General features: G+C 45.9%; 1 protein-coding gene across 1 annotated transcript in view; it reads left to right on the top strand.

Annotated features, from left to right (window-relative positions):
- AIFM3 (AIF family member 3) overlaps positions 1-22,988 on the top strand; it is a 105,777-nt gene that overhangs the window by 76,445 nt on the left and 6,344 nt on the right. The window contains exons 16-19 of the mRNA XM_075898215.2: positions 1,765-1,882; positions 7,933-8,031; positions 14,756-14,831; positions 21,991-22,095. Of these exons, the coding sequence (XP_075754330.1) occupies positions 1,765-1,882; positions 7,933-8,031; positions 14,756-14,831; positions 21,991-22,095 (398 nt within the window). The remainder of the gene's footprint in view (positions 1-1,764; positions 1,883-7,932; positions 8,032-14,755; positions 14,832-21,990; positions 22,096-22,988) is intronic.

Raw genomic sequence — 22,988 nt, forward strand, 5'->3', positions numbered from 1 at the left:
CCGCTTTTCCAGAAAAATTTGCCAGCTGTCTACACTGGCCACTTGAATTTCCTGCAAAGCACTGACAATCTCATGTAAGATCGTCAGTGCTTTTCCAGAAATACTATGCTGCTCCCGTTCGGGCAAAAGTCTTTTTCTGAAAGACTTTTGCGCAAAAGGGCCAGTGAAGACGGCACAATACTGTTTTCCACAAAAAAGCCCCGATCACGAAAATGGCGATCGGGGCTTTTTTGCGGAAAAGCGCGTCTAGATTGGTCACAGACACTTTTCCGCAAAAAGTGCTTTTGCGGAAAAGCATCCTGTCAATCTAGACGCGCTTTTCCGAAAATGCTTTTAACGGAAAACTTTTCCGTTAAACTTTTCTGCAGCTACTTTTGCAGAAAAACTTGCCAGTCTAGAAACAGCCTAACAGTATAACTGCAGTGGTCATCCTCTAAAAAGCTATACCGCATATCAAGATTTATGACAACTACTCATTGTGTGTAACATGATCATAGAATCATAGGACTGGAAGGACCTTTAGAGGTCATCTAGTCCAATCCCCTGCACTCATGACAGGACCAAGCACCATCTACATCAGAGTGGTCAATAAATGTTGTAGGAGTGGAGGTAAGAACTTGGTATGTGGTCAAGGGCCACACTCTTCCATGATATTAATTGAGGGTGGTGCAGGATCTAGGATAGGGTTGGGTGCAGAAGGAGCTCAGGGTAGGTGATTGGGGTGCAGAATAGGGTGTGGAGTCTGGGAGGGAGTTTGAGTGGAGTGGCTTGCGATATGGGGGAAGGTATTGAAGTGCAGAATGGGGTGCAGGGTCTGGGATGGGGTATGGCTATGGGTGTAGAAGAGGATTCTGACCAGGAGGAGATGTGCAGGTGCCGGGGTTTGGGTAGTGACCTGGGGCAGGGGATTGAGGTGCAGAGTTTGGGAGGGGGTATGAGTGTAGGTGCAGCGGGTTAAGGACTGTGACCTGGGGTAGGGGTGCAGAAGGAGGAGCAGACAATTAGGGGAGAGAGGGGTTGGGATGCCAGGTGCAGACTCTGACCAGGAGTTGCTTACCTAGACTACTCCTGGCCAGCAGCAGCCTAGCAGGCACCCTGCCTTCTGCACCCCCGCATGCTGCTCAAAGAGGCTTGCTCCGGGGGCCATGTGGTCTCTGTGTGCAGGTGCCCCAGGGGGAGGAGCTCTGTATGCGCTGGTTGCACCACAGGCATGGCCCAGGCAGTGCCCATTGGCCGGTTTATGGACAATAGGAACTCCAAAATTGTGCTGAGGGCAGGGGCAACATGTGAAGCCTTCCCCTCACCCTCCTGGGTTTCATAGTGCGCAGAAACACACATGGCCCCCACAGCTGGTGGTTTGAGCGCCACCAGGGTGCAGAAGGCAGGGAGCCTGTCCAAAGCTTCCACCAGGCCAAGGAGGGTGGCGGGTTGGATCCAGCAGTTTGGTGAGCCAGATTTGGCCCACAAGCCATATTTTCCCCACTCCGATCTAGACCACTCAGACTCGGTGTTTGTCTAGCTTGCTCTTAAATATCTCCAATGATGAAGATTCCACAACCTCCCAAGGCAATTGATTCGATTGGCTAGCTCCCCTGTGGTAGCTGCAGTATACAGATGTGCATGTTCATTCTGGGGGCGGGGAGGGAGGGGGGACATTTCTTTGTTGCTGAGCCTGAGTCAGCAGCATGAAGCAGTGATGCTTCTGACCTTGCACTTGTAAGGCCTGTTGTGGCATAATACCCAGAGCCCTTTGCTTCCTTTCAGATGATGCAGACCAACATCCCAGGAGTTTTTGCAGCTGGTGATGCTGTCACGTTCCCACTGGCCTTGCGTAACAACAAGAAGGTGAACATCCCTCACTGGCAGATGGCACATATGCATGGTGGGTATATTTCAGTCCCTTCCTGTTAGGGCTCCTGAACTACTCAGTGATAAGCCCGTCATGAAGATGCACAGGAAGTTAGCCAATCAGTTCTGCCTTGTTAAAGGCAGTTGGGCTTAGGCAGAGGGGGAATGGGGATTTATTATTAATGATATTATCCTCATTATTCCTTTATAGCTTGTTTATCTTAGATTGGCCAATATAGTCCTGACGCAATGTTTTTTTTTCAGATTTAAAGAGATTTCAGCATTTAATTATGCAGGTACATGCAAAACCTTCGCCTTTAGGCACTTAAATACCTTTTCACTCTGGTCCTGTGCCTTAATGTACATTTCTAGACAGTACCTAGTGCATTGTGGTTACCACTGGGCTACAAATAAACCATTTTGCAGAAACACAAGTCTGCCCACTGATCAAGTTGTAAAATCCCAGGAGCAAGGCAGTACGAGTACCCAACTCCACTGGGCTGTACTGATAGCAGAATCACGTATAAAACCATCAGTGGTTTTCATTTCACCAAAGTCAACCAGAAGCAATTTATTTGGAGAGTTCTAGTACTTCGCTCTGCAATGCCAGGGTTTTCCCTCGTGCCTTTAGCTCCAGTGCTACCTTCCGGCAGCAGGCTGGGGCATGACATGCATGCCTGTCCAGTAATGACCCACGAGTTTCCTTGCCTCATTAATACCCCTTCTTGGGTCCAGTTTGTTGTAAAAACAAAGTGCAAATCAGTCAGCATCCCTCACTGCCCTGTTCCCCAGTGTCTAGCCCTTCAGTGTGTTGACAGGACAGGCCCTTTGCTACTTTCCTTCCTTCCACCAGCCCTGGCTCTGGGAAGCCAGACTGCAAACCCCTCTTGCGGCTCTTCCGCCTTCAGCCTTCACCCAAGAGCCACCTTCTGCTTCCTCCAGTTCTCTGGTCCCTGGGAGATCTCAACAGTTGGACTAGGTCTTTTCTCCGGAGGCACATCTATATCTTGGTTGGGATTGTTAGCTTCAATTTTTTGCTGAGCCTCACACGCAGCAAAACTTAGTGCTGCGTGGCTTGAGTCTAATTTTCAGAGGGTCGTTTTAAACATGACCCACAAAACCTCTGCTACTTTCTCGAGTTTAAATTTATCAGGCTTTAATTTCTTTTGCTCTCGGGATTCTTCTAACTTTTGAACTAACTCTATTAAGAGAGTGTGCCTTGGACTACCGTGGATAACAGGGGTAGCTGGAAGGATGGCTGACACATGGCTATCAGATTTCTTTAAAAAATTTTCTGCCACGGTCAAAATTTTGCCAGGTCTGTTTCGTTCCCTTTTAACCCTGTTGTTACACAGGTGGGGCCTTTTGTCTCCTCTTCCAGATAAAACATGACAGAGAGGTGTGTCTTTAACAAACACCTCAGAGAAGACATTGTTAGGAGGCCTGCCCATGTTTTTAAGGCTTGCCTAGTTCCTTACTTTTATATTAAAAATCATTGAGGGGTTATTACTCTCATTATCTCCCAATTTGCGATACGTTAAGTGACTGAATACATCTTCCTGAATTTCACTTGGGGGTCTGCTTGCCCAGGGGCATTCACCACATCCTGTTCGTGACGCCATGTTACACCTTGGTTCGGTGATGTGGTGCAAGCCTTAAGGGTTAAAGCCGATTACCCAGTGAAAACTACTGGATGATGTGTAAAACAAATGATCTTTATTAAGTGGAATGATTCTTTTATCAAAACCAACAATTAGAAAATGGTCTTTTTAACTAACAATTGCCTAATACTTTTACAGGGTAGAAAACTTGAACACAACTATACCTAACTGATTACAATTCCTAGATTACAATTTACTTATATTAAATCACTATCTCTAATTCGCCTAAGACAACGCAGCATACAAATGAAAAATACAAAAACAAAGCTAAAATAATAATAATAAAAGAACCACCCACAGCCAATCCCTCCAATGTTACTTTAGGACAGCTTGTGGAGTTAGTCATGGAATTTTTACTGTTACAAGTTGACAACTCCTGGGTTTTTCTTCTAACACTTATACCTGGGCTAAAACTTAACCTTTTCACATAACACAAAATCACACTATCTATACAATACAATTAATATGACTTACTTATACTTCACAGGATTATAGGATATAATTAATACAGCTTAACTATTAACTAAACTACTAATTAATAAATTTAAGCAATACTTACAAATCCTGCAACGATAGCAACACAAAAACACACTAGAACTCGGAGCATGCTCAGGACTCATGCACCCCTATACTTGACTCGAAGGGTGGGAAGGCAGCTTTAGGGTGATCAGTCCTTTAGCCGGGCAAAAAAAGATATGTGCCCTCAATACACAGAACCTCCGTCGAACAACGGGGTTGAGGGTCTTTTATAACATAACCTGATATCCGGTACCTTATTAGGTTTAGTTCCTTGGCTGGGCTTGATAGGCTGGTAATGAGGTAACGTGAAATACTGCCCTATAGGATTTTTCATGATGCCCACCTGATGGCCCCGTGGACAGTGCTGGGTGTGGACATGGTCAGTGTGCATGGCAGCTGCGTCTTATCTCCCTATGCCTACCTCCCTGCCTTCAAGGACTGGTCAAGAGAGTCTTATTTATCTCTTGCAGCTTGTGTTCTATTTTTTCATGCTCACCTCCCTGTTCTATGATGCCTACAAGGCCAAATCCCATTTTACAGAAAACTGCATTGTGCGTCCCATGCTTCTCTGAGTATCTCACAGTCTGGGTTTTCTGTGAGGGGCCTTGTGAGGCAGGATGGGCTATACGCGAAGGCCATGGACAGAAAAAGCCTGATTTCCAACATCAACTACTGTTTTTTACTGACAAAGTCTGGCAGCTTTGATTCAGCCAGATCTCTCTCCCCCTGATCCTTTATAGCTCCAGGTGCTGCCCACCTTCAGCTGGTCAGAGTTAGGAGCACCTCAACAAACACAGGGGAGCTGGGCCTACTACACTGAAAGAGGCCGTCACCCTATGACATATGTTCTCTTCAGCATGGAGAGTGGCACATCTGCCTCAGTTTCCTTCCTGCAGAGTCCCTAGTAACTTTATATTGGCTTTCTTGCTTCAATAATTCTGCTCCTTGGAGCCAGTTTATTATCAGAGCACAGTGAAAATCAATCAGTAGTCAAAAGTCCATCATTGGAGTATAGGCCTTACACCCCTGGTCTTTCCAACAGGAACCTCACCCCTCCCCACCACGCCTCTCTGCTGGGACTGCATACTCAAGATGTAATGTTTCCTACTGTATCAACACTCCACCAGGACAGTCACCCAAGACCTTCCAGATGGAGTGCAACTCCACTCTTCCCAGCGGGAACCTCTCACTGCTCCCTGGGTCCATTCTCCAGCACATCAGCTGCAAACCGCTCTCATGCCTCCTGCCCTCTTCCACCTTCAGCTTTCTGGTTAGAGCTAGCAGGCACATCTCCTCCTTTCTGTCATCTGCCCTCTCCAGCACTGGTTCAGGGAAATCAGCTAACAAAAGCATCACTCTGGCCTTCACCCTCCTCTGAGGAGATATCTTCTGCTTCCTTCAAGGACCTCCTGTGGGCTCCTGGCTATAGGAGCTCTCACCTGCCTTCTTCCTGAATGAGACTGGAAATGCCAACTCATCAGATCCATCTTCTTAGGGCACTGCTGCCCTGCTTCTTTATAGCCCTCACCCTCTTAATGGCCACACTGGCACAGGGGAACAGGCCCTGCTTCAGTTAAATGGGTCAGCCACCCTGTGATCTCTTACCAATTTTCTGTACTTCACAGCCTCATAACTGACATTGACGTCCTCGTATTTCCCTATCCTTCCATTTGTTATGTTTCTTTTTTCATTCTAATTGCTGCCTTCACTTTGCCATTAAACCAGGATGGGTTTGTAGCCTAATTTGTTCCCTTTCTTCAGTGAGGAATCATGGCTTTTTGGTCCTCTGATCATAAGAACTCCTATTTTTCATTCACATTTTTCTATCTCATTTATTCTTCTTACTTAATTTTGCTCATAATGGCTTTTAACTTTGGGAAATGAGTGATTTTTCAAATGCCAAGTCTACATATTTCTGGCTCAAACTATCTTCTCTGTGCTCATATTGAACATAATCCAATGTGGCCTAGATCATTGCTAGAATTCCTTCCCTGTATATTTTAAAATCCCTTTATTGTCCTTAACCTATTGGCCATAGATATTTGCTTCTCTGAATGCCCAACAGTTTACATAGAAAAAGAGGAAAATCTCCCTGGCAAATTGAAGGACTTATCATTTCCCCACTTGCATACTAGCCCCTTTCTCCTCTTTTGCACGAGCCTTTCCCCATTTTCATGCTTTCCACCATGGCTCCACCAGGCAGGTGCCCAAGTGTGGTGTATGAAGGCACGGACTCCGGCCGTTGCAAGCACAAAATCGTTTTATTGCAAGATTACAACTATCTTTATTCCCTCTCAACTTCCCAAAAGTCCACATCCTGCTTTTCACAAACTGTGCTCTCTCACAGTCCCAACACAGCATTCTCGAAGGTCGTTGACTCTGGCAGATGTTGTTATTGTTGGCTCAGGACTCTTGATCACGCGCGTCCCCGCTGACTCCTGGATCATCCTCCAAGGTCTGCAGCTTTTCTTGGTTTTGTCCTTGGATGCCCTGTCACGCGGCCAATGCACTATACTTGTTGATTCTCTACACCTAAGTGGTCAGGTTTTGGTGTGTTATCTCCCAGACTGTCCTTCTTTTGGAACATAATGCTCTGTAAGCATTGCTCTCAACGTGCTTTGAAGTTTGAATATCATGACACGACATAAACAAGCGTCCGCACTGAAAATATGCTGCCCTTTTGCCCACAGCAATGTCATTCTCAGTCTATGGAGCTCTGAATCAGCTTGGTATCAGTACAGATCTGGGGGGGCAGTTATACTTGATGGGGCAAAAGTCTCCACTCTTGAGATGTGTTTTCTCCATCATCCCTTCTCCTCCTCCCATCTCTCCTTGTTCATTTCTCGATATCTGCAAAAGATGCTAGTTGGCATTCAGTCCTGCCATTGTGAAAGAGCCCTGAAGGTGGGGAGGTGGGAAGATTGCTAGCTAGGGTTAATATTTTGTTGTGGTTATTTTTAGTAAAAGTTAAGAACTGGCTGCAAGCAATAAACAAAAATTCATGGATGCTTGTGAACTGTCTGTTACTTTTATTAAAAACTGGGGGAGGGTGATGGGAGAGGGGGAGGGACTGATCAATACCCCAGGGAAGGGGGGAGAGCCCGAGGCCTGCTACTGGAGGGAGAGAGAAATCCAGCACCAACGACTGTGGACAGCTCCCTCTGCCCCAGTAGCTCAGAGCTCTAGGGTCTCCAGCATTCTCAGTGGCTTAGAGCTTCATGTCCCCTGAGGCAGTGAAGAGCTCTGGCCCCACCAACCTGGAGCTGCAGCAGAAAATGTCAGGGTGGTCTCTGAAAGCTTCTGTGACATCTGTATTAATAGACAGTCTGCTTGGGGATGGGAGGGCACCATCTAAATGTGCAAACTAAGGGCCTACAGGTGAACAAGAACCATATAACTTTCCTTCAGAGGCAGATGATCAAGGTGCTTCACCACAACCTTGCTTGCACTGTGGCTCATGAAACTCCTGCTCTTGTTCTGCTGGTGGGGGTGGGGACTAGTCTAAGTCTTGGGCTCTACTTAAAGTGCGATTAAAGGAATTCATAGCAAAAGGCTCTAAATCATCTTAAAGAGCTGGGCACAATCCAGGGAGGCTGACAGATTTGCCACACTCCTGGAACTGGTTTGCATGTGGGGGAGAGGGTCCATGCTGAAAGGAGGGGGTTGGGGCTAGCCTCTCTTGCCAGTCCTTTGGTGCTGCACATTACTCTGGCTGTGACCACACAGTAGCAGCAATGGCTAGGAGCCCTGGACCCTTTTGAATTATGGGGCCCATGTTAGCTGCCCTCTTTGCTCCCCCTCCTTTATGGCAGGTCTGGCCTGATGCACTCCACGTAGTCTGGGCCTGCATGTGGCAAGACTTCTATTGTTTCCTTTCTTGCATTTTGTTTCCTTGGTTTTCCAGGCCGTATAGCAGCTCTGAATATGCTAGCCCATGGCATGGAAATCAGTACAGTTCCTTACCTGTGGACAGCTGTGTTTGGGAAGAGCATACGATACGCAGGTAAGAAACACTAATGCAAGCCTGAAGAGCAAGTCAGCCCCTTGAACTGCATGGGAGCCTTATAGAAGCTGGGGGGGAGGGGGAGAAATGGGAGGGAATAACATCCCACTCCGATGGCAACCTGGAATGGGCCTCACTAGTGACCGACATTTGCCACATATGCTATTGTGTGACTGGAGGGAGCCTCCAGCAACTCAAGCTTCACAAACAGGAAGTGGCTGTGAGGGTGCAGTGCTGAACCTGCCTGGGCTGGGTTGGGACCTGACCTTCAGTGGAAGGAGATGCCTGTTCCTGGGAGTAATACTTAATCAGACTGGGCTGATGGGTGGCAGCTGAATCTGATGGGGGGGTGGGGCACTGCCTACACTGGACATGGCACCTGGACTCACTGAGGCACCGACTTCTGCAAGGGTGACCAAGTTGAGGATTGTGGTAGTTGGTATTACAGGCACTGACTTTTGTTTTTCCGTGTGTACTCCACCCCTGATCCATTCTAAGGTCCGACCTTTGCTTCACCCCTTTCCCTGAAGCATTGTCCTCATTCCTAGTCTTCCTGCCCCTGCTGCACCCCCTCTCCCAAGCACCTCCTGTCCACCACTGAAAGCTGATCAGTAGGGCCACTGCATCAGCATGACGGCCTTTCCCTTGCATGCTCAGTTCAGTTCAGGGACTGAGATTTGCAGCCCCACAAGAGAGAATTTACCATGTAAGCTCCAAAGCAGTAAAATAAAATCCAAAGATTGAGAGCTCTCAGTTGCTCGGGGAGAGTAAGGAAAACATATGGCTAAAGGCACAGCTATGCACAAAAAAGCGGCAGTGAGTGTCAGAGCACCAGTCAACCAACTCATTTTAAAAACGGATGCCCTTCTCTGTTGCAGTGACAGATTGTGGACATTTGGGTCTCATGCTGTGGGACTGAAAATAGCCATGTGGACATTTGGGCTTGGAAGCCTGGGGTTGGAGGAAGATGGGTCTCCAGGGTTGGAGCCTGAGCCCAAATGTGCACATGGGGAGAGGAGACTTGGTATGGCCTGCTCTGGGTGATGCTAAGGGTCTGGCTGCCCCCAGGCACTGAACCTTCTGCCCAAAGCACACCCTTTGTGGAATCATAGAGCCAGTCCCTCGCTCCCTTGCCCAGGTAACTGAGAAAGTCCCCACATCTGAATATCTCATTTTAGGGAGCTCACCTCAGAGGTGTAGATCTCTGTACAAATACTTCTCTCCATTCTATCCCATCCCCAGCAAAGGGGATGAGCTGAACATGGGAGTCTCCTTTATCCAAGCTGAGTATCCTCATCACTGAGCTAAAGAGTATCTGGGATTTTTTCCTGTTTCCTGGATACCTGGCATGGCACTGCAGGGTGAATGCACAGAGGGAGAAACATAAGTACTGAGTATCAGAGGGGTAGCCGTGTTAGCCTGCATCTGCAAAAGCGACAAGAAGTCCTGTGGCACCTTATAGACTAACAGATATATTGGAGCATAAGCTTTCATGGGCAAAGACCCACTTCATCAGATGCATGTTAAGTAATGAGCAATTTTAGAAGCCCACAGACTTTGGTGGCAGCTGAACAGTGGTTTCATGAATCCCAGTGGTGCCAAATTCTGGGATTTAGGCATCTAAAGTGACATGTATGCTCTTACGTCCTCTAGAGCAGTGGTTCCCAACCTTTTTTACACCACGGACCGGCAAATGCATTCAAAAACTTTTGGAGGACCAGTATAGAAACATTTGCATATTCATTATGGTAATTAACTTTAAACGGTAACATGTTGTTTTACATTGCATCTGTACACACACAGTGCATGTCATTTTGACAGATTTTTTTTATTATTCCCCTCCCAAAGTATTCACTTTCCACCTTGAAAAACATACACACTACATTGCTAGCTACCCAAAGTATTATGTTTCCACCACTGTTAAAAATCAAACATAAGACATCACTTCTCAAAGTATTTTACTTCCACCAGTTTTTAAAATCATACATAAATTATCACTAGTTAGTCTAGCTGCTAAATAACATGAAAATAAATGACTTACTGATGAGATCACATCAGTTGGATTGTTAGGCTGTTCTCTCGACATGAGCAAGTTATATCAAAATATTATGCTTGACAGTGAGACTTGCAGTGTGTTTCTCATGTCAAGTCTATCCCAATGTCATGTCTTGGTAGCAGTCATTGCAGAGAAACCCATTTCACAAAGGTATGTAGATGGAAATGGCAGCAAAGTCTTCAGAACTAGCTGAGTTCTGGATATTCACCCTTTATTTTAACCCAGAAGGACGACAGAGATGAGGATACATTAAACAAAGTTTTAAGTCCTCTGTAACATGGCAGTTCAATCAATGGATCCTCTTGCAGTAGTGGCTTTCTTTCCCGACTCTCGGATCTTTTGAATTTGGGAAATTTTGCTCTGATGCCTCTGAGAGTGACTTGAGGTATTCACTTATTAACTAAGAAAATCCAACAGCTTCTTCTGAAAAATCCATAAAAATATGAAACGTAAAAAATTCTACTCACATGTTTCCCCCCAGGCTGTGATTTTATCCACCATTTTAAACGGATGCCCTTCTCCTTTGCACCAACAGATTGAGTTCAGTCAGTGGAAGTTTAGCAAGCCAGATCTTATCATTAAAATGTGCAGCTAATGGTGACTTTTTATCTGTGAGAAATCTCTGCAGCTGTTCTCTTAACTTAAGACTCTGGTCAGGTTTTCCCTCTCAATAGCCAATGAACTTCTGTATGCAGCAGAAGCTATTTGTGTTCAGCATCCATATCCTCACACAGTGGTTCAAATAAACATGAATTTAGTGGATGTGTTTTGATATAATTAACAAAACGGCTCACTTTATGCAAAACATTGAGAAGTTCAGGACAAAGTTTTCGGTTTCGTGATGAATAACACAATGGGTAGACTCACATTCAGGCACCACTTCTTTTACCTTGGTCGTGAAACTGGAAAGCCTTCCAGTCATTGCAGCAATGCCATTAGTACAAACTCCAACACAATAAGTCCAGTTGAGCCTACCTGCAACATAACCATCCAAAACTCTGAAGATTTCTGCCCCTGTTCTTGTGTTAGGTAGGGGAGGTGCACACTGTAAATCTTCATGCATGTCATCCTCAAAAATATAATGCACATACACTAACAGCATTGCCTTGTTTTCAATATTGATTGATTCATCCACCTGAATCAAAAACCATGGCAACTGCTTCTTGATGTCCTCAGCTATTTCGTCGATCCTCCTGGCAATGGTGTTGGCAGAAAGAGGAGCTTGTTCTACCTTACAAGCTGCTGTTTCCCCACACAGCTCAGGACAGACATCTTTTGCAGAAGGAAGAATCAGTTCTTCACCAGTTGTAAAAAGGTTTTTAGCGTTGCCAATTCGGTGAGCTATGAGAAACGTTGCCTTCAAAGCAGCCATGTTTGAGGGTGCGCATGTGGCAATGCAAAATAATTGTTTTTGTCCTTTGAGAGCAGGATACTTAGACTCTAAGTTCCGAATTGGCTTTGAAGATTTAATTGCTTCATTGGACATTGTTTCGGAACATATAACACACAGTGCTTTTGGAGCCTGTGAATCACCACATGCAATAAAAGCATACTTTAAATACAAGGAGTCATCCTTGCAATTGAACATTGCTGTCTTTTGTTTTTCTGCATTTTCTTGGCGTTGGTTATCCTCATTGTGCAAAGAGTCTACAACAGGGATGGCCAACCAGCAGCACGTGAGCCACATGCTCACAAACCCTTGAAGTGCGGCTCATGAAGCCTCCCCTGCACACCTAGAAATGGTCCCCGGCCCCAGGCTCCCTGTGCTTACTGGGGTAGGGTAGCTGTCTGGTGCGATGATCCAAAATGATGGTGTTGCCAGGATGGCGGCGGCCGACGGGAGCTTGATGTGGCCAAAAAGCCTTGTCTTTTAAAGGGGCAGCATCCTTTTTTTTTTTCCTCAGCAAAAATTGCTGAAAAAAATTTCTGGTGCAGCTCTTTGCATTTTTTCCGTTGCTGTTTTGGCTGTCTTCATGTAATGAGTTGGCCACCCAGTCTACAATGTCTTCCTCTTTATCCTTCGAACATCATTCTCTTTTCTCATCATTAACTCTTTCCAAAAAAGAAATCCATGGAAGTTTGCTTGATCATCTTGCCGCTGTATTTGATGGAAGTGATTAGACACAGTTCCCGCTGTCCAATTTAAATGGAGTACATGTGTTATCATCCTTTCTAACAACTCAAGCTAGTAAATACACCAAAATAGGGAATACTTCAAATAGCTATATCAATAAAACAAGTAGGGAGGGAAGGTAAACTTCCCCCAGCCAGAGCTCCTGCCTCCCATGGAGCCTGGACCACAGGCTGGGCACCAACGAGTTCCCTCCACAAGGCACTGGCGTGGACTCCCTCTAGGAGAACCTGATCCGAAGCAGTTGCCAGAATGCAGCCCCTATGCAACACAGGCAATGCATGAGTTAGTATTCCACATCTTGAGAACCTGGGGCATCCTGAACAGCTGCTCTGGCAGCCATGGAGGTTGGGTGGAGGTTTGCCCTTTGCTGCTGCCGGAGACAGAGTGCTGTAGTGGGACAGTAGGAGCAAGGCAGAGGCAGAATCTCTGCACCCTCCTGACTTGCCCAGGGAAGGAAGATGCATGTCACAGGCTTGAGAGATTTATATGGTTTTGTGCAAGCCTCTACTCTCGGATGCTGAGGCTGCTGCTCTTGCCCAGCTTTGGGCTGGCTCCCTTTGTGCATTGATTGATCCTTTTTTAGAGTCCCCCCCCCCCCCCCCTCCGATCCCCAGTCTGGAAAGCCTGGCAATAGCAAGTCAAGCCTGCAGGAGGAGGCAGTCAGGTTGGGGGGGGGGGTGGGGGACAAATTGCAGCCCAGCTGCTGATGGTGGAGAGATGCATTGGAAACTATGGGGAGGGGGGGTGCATGTGCACCCTTTGCACACCCACCCACATATGGGCCTGCTCTGATCCCCTCCCATCCCAGCCATGTACTTCCTCCCTCCCTCCCTCATTATTGATTTTTAAAAGGAAAGAAAAACTTTAAAACAAATCATGTCTTGCTGAGGTGACTGCCAGGAATGTGCTGCCTGAGCTTTGGCACCGGGGATGCCTGAGAAGTGCACCAACAAGCTGGGGCCTATTGGGGGAGAGTTAGTCCAGTTTCAGGCCCTGGCTTTCTTCTTTATTTTATTTTATTTTTTTGGCAATGCAGCTGGAGCCTGGAAGGAGCCTGCTGCGGAGGAGAGAGGCAAAGGGGGTAGAGCAGTCAGGGCAGGAGAAAGGGGGCTGTGACAACAGAAAGAAGGAAGGGAAAGAAAAGTGGAAGCCTCCAGCTAAGGCTCTTTGGCTGCAGGAAGGGGAAGGGGCGTGGTGAGAAGCCAGCCTACAGGCAGAGCAGAGGGATATCGATGGGCTAAAGGGAACTGGGAATAGATGGAGAAGAAGGGAAGGGAAAGGGAAGAAGGGGCATGAGTGGGACAGGGGACCAAGCTGGGGAGAGGCTGGGCTGAAAGCAGCAGGGGCTGACTTCGGCTCAGAGGGCTTTTCTCACCTTGTCCCCTCACCTCAACCCAGCCGCTTGGGTAGCAGCGGCACCTGCTCAGGCCCAGCTGCCCTGCCAGGGGGGCCCCAAGCTAGCTCCCAGGGCTCAGTGCGGCCAGGCAGCAGCAAGTCTCTATGTGTGCGCGCTGGACAGGCTGGGAGCAGTTAGAGGCAGGGGGGAGGCTCCTACTGAACAGTGATTGTGGAGGGAGCCGCCCAGCAGTGCTAGTGCAGGCGGGAGTAGAGCGGCTCATGGGCCAGCTTATTCTTCAGTCTCTCTTCCTGCAACAGAAGCAGGGTGGGAGTCTAGCTTGGAGGTGCCCAGGAGCTTCTCCGCTAGCTCAGCCACCCTCTACTTAGTCCCAGTCCTGGCTGTCAGAGCAGCTGCCCTCCATGCAGCCCCACCAGCCAGGCCACACAGCAGTTGCTGGAGCAGGAACCAGGGCTACAGTGAGGTTTCCTCAGTAGGAACAGCCTCACTGTGGCCCCAGTTCTGGCTGCAGCACACTGGGGCAGCTATCCGTCGTGTTACTCACCTTCCAGCAGGAAGTGAGTGAGTGGGTGGAGAATTTTTTTGTGTGGAGCTACGCCGGTGTGCACCTTCTTACAGGGAACTATGCTCCCCAGACAGGAAGCTCTATGTGAGCAGGGCTCAATTAGCATCTGCACAGCTATGCTGCTGCACACAACTTACAGGGAACCCCATCAATCATCAAGACAAGGGGCATGGCCTGGCAACGTGCCACAGCCCAACAGCCAGTGGTTCCTGGCTGAGCACTAGTCCAAGGACTAGCAATTGGGAACCACTGCTTTAGAGACTTTAGCCCCTAGAGGGCAGAGTGTGGCTTCCCTTAGGATTGAGACTATGATTGAAACATTTGGGAGACGCCTTAGCAAAGAATGCTGGGTCGTTGCAATTGTCACACCAACCTTAGCACTGGGTGTGTACGTGTCATAGAATGCGATTGTACAAAAATAGGTTGTGTCTGTAGGACTGAAAAATGCCATGTGACGTGCTATAAACTAGAACAGTGACAAACAAAAGGGTGCTTGAGTGTCTTTGTATGCAGGTGTTTGCCTATGTGTATAAGACTGCATAATGAAGAGTGAGGGCAGATGGAACAGAATCCTGTCTCCTGCACTGTTTTGATGCTTCCTCTGTTTTTCAGGCCATGGGGAAGGATTTGATGATGTCATCTTTCAAGGTGATTTAGATGAACTGAAGTTTGTGGCATTTTATACCAAGTAAGTGTTTCTCTTTCCTTTGAGAGATCCCATCATGGATATTAATCTGTCTGCTCAGTTAGAGTAGAATCAAATATTTCCGGATTTCTGCAATTTTTACTAGACATCAGGTTTTTCCTGTCCAAGAATTCAGGTTGTGCATTTAAAAAAATAGACTCATTTGAAATCAGAGAAGTTTTGCGTTTACTGCTGCATGAATGCACTAGGTTTGGTTTGCTCAGTGTGATGAATGGAGCCTGCTGTTGGGAAGTCTAGGCATGCCCAGTACAACCTGGATGTCAGAGTGTGAGGGTAGAGAAGGAACAGTGAATTCTTAAGAGTGACTTAAGTGCGTAACTCGCTTTTGGCACCTCAGTCCAACCTTTGGATACCATTGGCACTCACAAAGTCACTTCTCAGCTGCTATCTGTACCTCAGACAGTTTTGTTTACAAGGTCCATTGCAAGGAAGCATGTTAGGAAGAATGTAAACCAAGATGTTTTGTTTGCATCTTTTGTTTCCTGGGAGGCCACAAGCTCTGGAACCATTATAGTCACCCAATTAGTGCTCCCCCCAGCCTGAGTCAGTGCCAGGGGCATGCATAGCCCCTGTGATTTTCCTGACATCACTATGAAGACAAAATGGACTCCACTTCCAGCAGCTCAGCAAAGAGGGCTTGGGAAGGTTTTGCTCTGGTTGTGAAAAATACATGAAGGGCAGGTGGTATTGATGGGAAGGTAGAATGTTGCCTCACATACCACAGAATCAAATTACAAATTAGCAATGGAAAATTACCACATTACAAATTAGCAATGGAAAAGTCCTGATACATCATCCCACATCTCCTCCTGCTCCCTCATCTATCATCCACAATAAGCACTCCCCCTCCTTGCTCTTCACATTTGTTGTACTGATGGGGGCCTCAAAATTAATTCTGGGAAACTCTCTCAGTACAAAAGAAATGCAGTTTGTTATCTAAATATCGAACTAATGTGCAGAACTAGAAGTAGACCCTGAGAAGTGTAAAGCTAAAGGTGAGAGAGAAAAATGACCATTTCTATTTCACTGTTCAGCATGGGAGGGGCATGGATGGAGATTCCTTCAACAGGCCAGTTCATAACAGGTATAAGGTCCCATAAGTATTTTAGCCACTTAATGAATGTTACAGCAGCCCTGAAACTTTACTTTGTTGTGACAGGGCCAATGCAGATGCACCTTGAGACTCTAGTACACATGACTGGCTTTCTGAAGCCCCACCCCCATTTCCTCTCATCATAACCATCATCATGGCAAATCCCAAAGGGACATGGTCTCCTTGCAGAATAAGCACCACTTGGATTGATCTCCCACTACATCTTGCAGTCTGGCTGGCTGGATGTACAGGTCATCTCCATCATTGGCAATCTTATTGCACTGCTAAAACCTCGGGTGACAACATGAGCACTAGGGGTACGTCTAAACTACATGCCTCCGTCGACGGAGGCATGTAGATTAGCCAGATCGGCAGAGGGAAATGAAGCCGCGATTAAAATAATCGCGGCTTCATTTCAATTTAAATGGCTGCCCCACTCTGCCGATCAGCTGTTTGTCGGCAGATCGGGGCAGTCTGGACGCGCCGCGTTGACAAAGAAGCCTTTCTTGATCGGCACAGGTATGCCTCGGCAGAGCGGGGCAGCCATTTAAATTTAAATGAAGCCACGATTATTTTAATCGCGGCTTCATTTCCCTCTGCCAATCTGGCTAATCTACATGCCTCCGTCGACGGAGGCATGTTGTCTAGACACACCCTGGTTGTGTAGCAGCATTCTTTGATAAACACACACTGTAATTCATTGGTCTTCTAGCCTAATAGTATATCTTTGCCAAGAGAACCACCAAACCCAAACCGTTGCTCATGAAGGCCATTGCTGGGTTCAGCTTTAAATACCCTCATTTGTGACCATGTCCTCCCCTTAATAAGGAGTGGCTAATGAAAACAATAAGAACTGAAAACATCAGTCAAATGCTTGTCAGCCTTTTTCAACAACAAATTTCACTGGCATTCAGCAGAACTGGTAAAATTGCCACTCTATAAATCCACAACTTTGTAGTAGGCTTGATTTCATGGCACAGCAACAGAATCTGCTGAAGGACCTGGCACATGGCAGCAGCTGCCTACCTCTTCTGAGCAACCTCCAGCACTGACATTTCAAGTATTTGCCGGTTGCTTTCTGCTTGATGTCCAGTCTGGACAGGTTAATGCTAAGCGGATTGAAATGTGAAGTTGGAGAATGCTTGATAGCAGTGTCCGGAAGTGATTTTTACCCAGATTAATAACCACATGAATACATGTTATGTCAGGTGTGGGCCATAATTTTTACTGGGGGACCACTCCAATATTTTGGTAAGTGGTCAAGTGCTGCACTTCTATGAAAAGGGACCTGGGGCCTGGGATGGAGGTTAGGTGCAAAGAGGAGCTTGGGACAGGGGACTGGAGAAGGTGTGGGGTCTGAGAGAGTTTGGATGAAGGAGGAGGTTGTGATCTGGAGCAGAGGCTTGGAGTGGCAGGGTCCAGGATGGGGGTATGGTTCAGGAGAGGATTCTGGCTTGGTCAAGGATTGTAGGAGAGGGTACAGGGTCCGGGAGGGAATTGTGACCTGGGAGAAGGGGAGTATGGGGTGCAGAGGGTTTGGGTGTTGACCTTGGGAACGAGGAGGTGACGGCCTTATCCAGGTAGTTGTGTGGGTAGAGGGGGTGAGGTGCCAGAGGCAGGTTCTGGCAGGGAGATGCTCACCTAGATGGCTCCCAGGCAGCAGCCCTGCAGGAACTGAGGCAGGTTGCCTGCCTGTCTGCTACAGTCCAAGGCTGCTCCATATGGCTCTGCTCTGGCAGGGTGGGGGGAAGAAAGGAGGCTTTACATATTGACCATAGCAAAATTTCTCAGCTCCTATTGGCCAGACACTGGCCAATGGGAGTTGAGAGATTTTGCTGGAGGCAGGAGCAGCACACCAAACTTTCCCCTTTCTCCAGAGCATCCAAAGCAGAGAACAGCCTGTAGTTCAAAGCGGAGTGAGCTGTTCTGTGATAAGAATTCCAGTGAGGCATCCACAGGCCCGATCCAGTGGCATGGCGGGCCGTATCTGGCCTGCTGGCCACATCTTGCCCACCCCTGTGCTACTTCTTGCCTGGCTGCAACAATTTTCCTAGCTGAACCAAGACAAGGCCATTGGTTTATTCGGGATCTCAAAGCAAAATGTTGTTCAGCTCCAACAACCACTTCCTCAGGCTTATCCATCAGCCATTCAATATTTGGTTTCCTGTGGGACTAGTGCTAAGAACTAGAGAATTAACCAGATCCCTTGGTAAATTCTTCCAAAGGTCAATTATCCTCACTGCTAAAAATGTGTGCCATATACATTCGTCAATCTTCAGTTTCCAGCCATTGGACCTTTGTTCTGACTTTGCTAGATTAAAGAGCTGTCTGCTGTCAGAATCCTTCATCTAGGTACTTGTCACCTCTTATGCTTCTCTTCAGTGAGCAAAGAGATTGATGGAGATTTTCAAAAAGTATCTTATTTTTTCAGGCTGCAATGTATTAATCCAATTGATCTTTCTTCTATCCTTATTGGAGCTACTATTCTGATGAATCAATGAGTTCAAGTATTGTACTTTATCATCACTCTGTTCCTGCACTTGGATACATAAGGACCCTCTTAGTGGAATATTTCTTATTTTACTCTGATGAGGGATTGCATTGCTTTTCATGATGTTCTATACATTAATCTCTTTGCAGGTCCCATTGAAATTGTCAACACTTTGTATTATTGTCAGAAGCCTCATAGTCACTTGAATGCCTACAGGTTCATTTTGATTTGATTTCTGTACTACGTGCCTCTTATCTATATAACATTTCCAACTCCCTTTAGCAATGAAAACTATTGTCTGTTATTAGACCTGGTCCTTATTAGAGCCGGTAGAATTAGTGACTTCTCAGTTTGCTGTCATTTCCAAAAAATATTTTATAAAATTTCAGCTAAACCCAGACCTAATCCAAAAGCTCTGGAAAAAAATAAACATTGACAAACGTTTTGTTCAGTCTGAAAATGAACTATTTCACTTTGCTTCCAGGTGCTTTTTAACATATGGGCAAAGGAAATGAAGGGCTAGAATGACAAAATAGCTGGAGGAGGTGCATGGTCTGTCCTTTATAATTTTTAGTCAAGGAGTTGGGACACTCACCTTAGATGTGGGACATTCAGGTTCATTTCCTCCCTCCATTCTGTGTGCTGAAGGGATGGGAACATGCTTCTAACCACATGAGAGTTAAGTGTCCAAACCACCGAACTATAGGCAAGGCCACAGTGCCTCTTTCTCCCGCTCTCCTCTTGAAGCTGTTCTACCATGTGTAAACTTGACTGTCTTCCAAAGAAGGAATAAGTCTGATTGTAGCATCTGATGGTTCAGCACTCACATGGATGGTGGTAGACCCAGGTTCATGTCACTTGGGCAGTGGCTTTTTAGTGACTTATACACAGTGGAACAGCATGTTATCTCCTGGCCCAGTAACATGAAATATACAAGCCCATATTGAACTGAATATGGGTTTCCCACATCTGAAGTGAGTCCCCTAGCAAGTGACCTAAAGGACATAGCCCTCTTCTGACTAGCCTGTGATTTTTGGCTAAAATACAAAATAAAAAGTTGGCTAACATTATTTGTAAATTAATGAGTTTTGAATCACCCCAAACTACATTTTTAAGTGAATAAAATTTATCAAAAACATTTTTCCGAACTCTTGTCCTCATAACTACCTGAGCTTGTGTCAGTTGAGTGCAACATTAATTGCACACTTGAAACTGAATGCAGATATTCAGGAGTGTCTGGGAAACCTGTAACGAGAACATAGGACCTTATTCATTTCTGGATCCCACAGACAATGCACAAACCACTTCACATTCTATTTTCAGTTCACATGGGGACTATTCTTACTGAATTTATACAAAAAATATGGGCTTTAAAATATCATTTTTGTGATATTACTAGCAGACAGCATTTTTTCCAGGACTCTTGGTTGGAGTTAGCTACACAACTGACATCACTACTTTGAAGGCATGGTTTACTTGCAGTGTGGCTTCTATTTTCATCCATTTGTAAAAGAGATACTTTGTTTCTTAGTATGGACATTTACTTCATTGCCACTAATACTCATTGGAAAATCAATCAAATTGTATCATCAATATTTAAATTCCCTCCTCCTTTAGCAATCTCCTGTCTTAGAGTGATTTGTCTTTGCAATTATTTGGTTTTGAGTCATTTCATGATCCCGACACCAAAACTGAATGGAGAGACTGGTTTATATCATGCCTCTGTCTCTCTTTCCACCCATCAGTTCTCTAGGGGTTTGGTGCTCTTTACTGTAAACAAAGCATTTGGCTGAAACATTATCAACAGTTCAAGGTACTTATTTTATGCAACTGTTGTTTGAAGATTCAAATGCAGAATCGCAAATGGCATGAAAATTGTAAGCTGTGCTTAGAGACCCAGATAATATAGCAGAAGAGCTTTCTTTTGTTCTGCAGAAAAGTAAGCATTGATAGTGTTGATAGTGAAAGAAAGAGACCAAATTGGAATGGCCAAAGGCTGAGATCAACCTGGTCAGCAGAGGTTTTTGACTAGCTTAAGTAAAGTAAATGAGCAGGCAGGAAGCTTAAACTGCGGTTTTTATTTAAACACGCTCTCAAAGGGCTGGATCCTGCATAGAGTGAGTGGATATTGCTGCATAAATAACCACAGTATAAAACATAAGAAGCAGGAAAAGGAGCATGAGGTTCAAGTAACCATTCAGCATTTATGGGATGGAGCTGCATGGCCATCAGATGAATTGCTCCCAGTTTGCACTGGATGAGAGCAGAATTAGGCCAATGAAGCTTAACCATGCCTGGATCCAAGTATTGCATTCCAGCACATCTTTGAGAGAAGGCTAACACCTGGGCTACGTCTACACTGGCGGCTTCTTGCGCAAGAACTCTTTTGCGGAAGAGTTCTTGTGCAAAAAATATTCCACAAGAGTGCATCCACACTGCCATGTGCTTTTGCACACGAGCATCCATGGCAGTGTGGACACTCTCTTGTGCACGAAAGCTCTGATGGCCATTTTAACCATAGGGGCTTCTTGCACAAGAAATTCATGTTGCCTGTCTACACTGCCCTATTGTGTAAGAGCTCTGGTGCAAGAGGGCTTATTCCTCATGGGCAGAGGAATAACACTTCCAGAAGAAGCCCTGTTTTACAACGCTATACTGTAAATTTACTTGTGCAAGAACACTTGTGCAGTGTAGACAGCAGGCAAGTTTTTGAGCTGCCAGTGTAGACATAGCGCTGGTGCTTTCTATTGTCAGCCTACAGAAATGAAGTCGACAGGTAGCTACTATCTCAATGTTGTCCTTCTCCTTATAATCTTTTCCCCCCAAGTTTTCTTTATCCACTTCTATTTACTCTATTGGAAGGAGGGTTCTGAACAGGAATAAGATGAATGACAGTGAAGTATTAGCCAGGGGTAGTTTTTAGCATTGCCACCTGTGACACCAGTTAGGGTTCAAAGACCTTCTTGTAGGGAAAGATGTATAGTTACGGGTCAGAAAAGGAAGACATGTGGGAGACGATGTAGTTTACATGATGAAATTATTAAAACATTTCACCTCCACCTATTTTCCCCACAATCTACAACACTGTGGATTCTATGCACATTAGAAAGAATTGCATCTAGCATGTTGTCTAAGCTCTGACCTTCTCCACTAGAGGCAGCTGGACGTTATTTCCCATCTCAAAAAAGTGTATTAGGGTGTTTTAGTACATTAATATTCAGAGTTCCACGGGGCACACTGCCCCATTTTGACTAGGGGCAATGTGCTCAGCTCTGTTGTCCCACAAGCAAAGCTGGGACCAGGCATGAAGCCACTCCCCACCCACCATCTGTTCACGTGCTGCTCACCGACTTCTCCCTCTCACCAGGTGCTGCCACTGGATGTAACAAACATTGGGGGTACAAGGGCTGGAGCTTGGAAGTGATTGTAGGTTCATAATCACTGGTGGTTCCATCAAGGAGTTTTGCCATTTGTGAAGGAATAAAAAAAATGTCTGTCTGCAGCCAGTCTCGGCATCATCCCCAGTGTCTCCTTCCCACCTCTCATCTCTGTTGTAGGAACGAGGAGGTGATTGCTGTGGCTAGTATGAACTATGACCCGATTGTGTCCAAAGTCGCTGAGGTCATGGCCTCTGGGAGAGTGATCAGAAAGCGAGATGTGGAGTAAGTAGAAGCTGCTAAAGACAACTGAACATACAACTATTGTGACATAAATTGGGCCAAGTAGAATCAAAACCAAATGAGTGAGTGATCCTCAGCCAGCAGGTGCCAGAGCAGAAACACCACGGAGACCAGAAGCAATGGTTCATACCATTTTAGTATCCATATCCATCTGTTGTTTGTTAGTGCAGACTGTTCTTACTGAATACACTCACTCATCTCTAGGTCCTCTAAACTCATTAACCCTTTCCCATGCACTATTCCTTGCCTCACCACACTCCTGCCTCATTCACTGTTCATCCTCAATCACATTTGCCCATTGATAGCCTCAAGAGGGAACTAGCCATGCCAGCCAAACAAAGAACAGTTCTGCAGGATCCCTGCCTGTGTACTGACCAAGCCACAATGACCGAGAAGAAAACCTGTATCTAATAGAACGTGGCATGGTATATACCCACAATGGAAGGGGAAGCATTCTAAAGGTAGACGTAAGTGCCACACAACTTATACAGGTGATGCCAAGAAAATACTTGGAGATTTTCTTTAAGCAGAAATCAATCCCACAGCAAAGATAAACCCTTTCACTCAGGCAAGTTGAAATGGATATGCACCAGATCACTTCAGATTGTCCCAAGGACAAATTTCAGTTTCTGGCTCAAATCATTAAAGAGTTACGGCTTTAACAATAAAATGCATTTTTACAATGGCCCTAATGTATTCACCCCCGCTTTGTTTTCAGAAGCACCCAATTTATTCTTAATGAAACTTTTTTAACCTTTACATTTATTCAGCACCAGATGTGAAAAATATCATGTTGAAAGGGAAATGTTACTTGCAGCTTTAAGCTACTGTAATTGGTGAATTTTTTGTAATGTGAAGTCTTTAAACCATGGTTT

Source organism: Pelodiscus sinensis, chromosome Z (genome assembly GCF_052426305.1).
Source record: "Pelodiscus sinensis isolate ZL-2025 chromosome Z, ASM5242630v1, whole genome shotgun sequence".
Taxonomy (NCBI): domain Eukaryota; kingdom Metazoa; phylum Chordata; order Testudines; family Trionychidae; genus Pelodiscus; species Pelodiscus sinensis.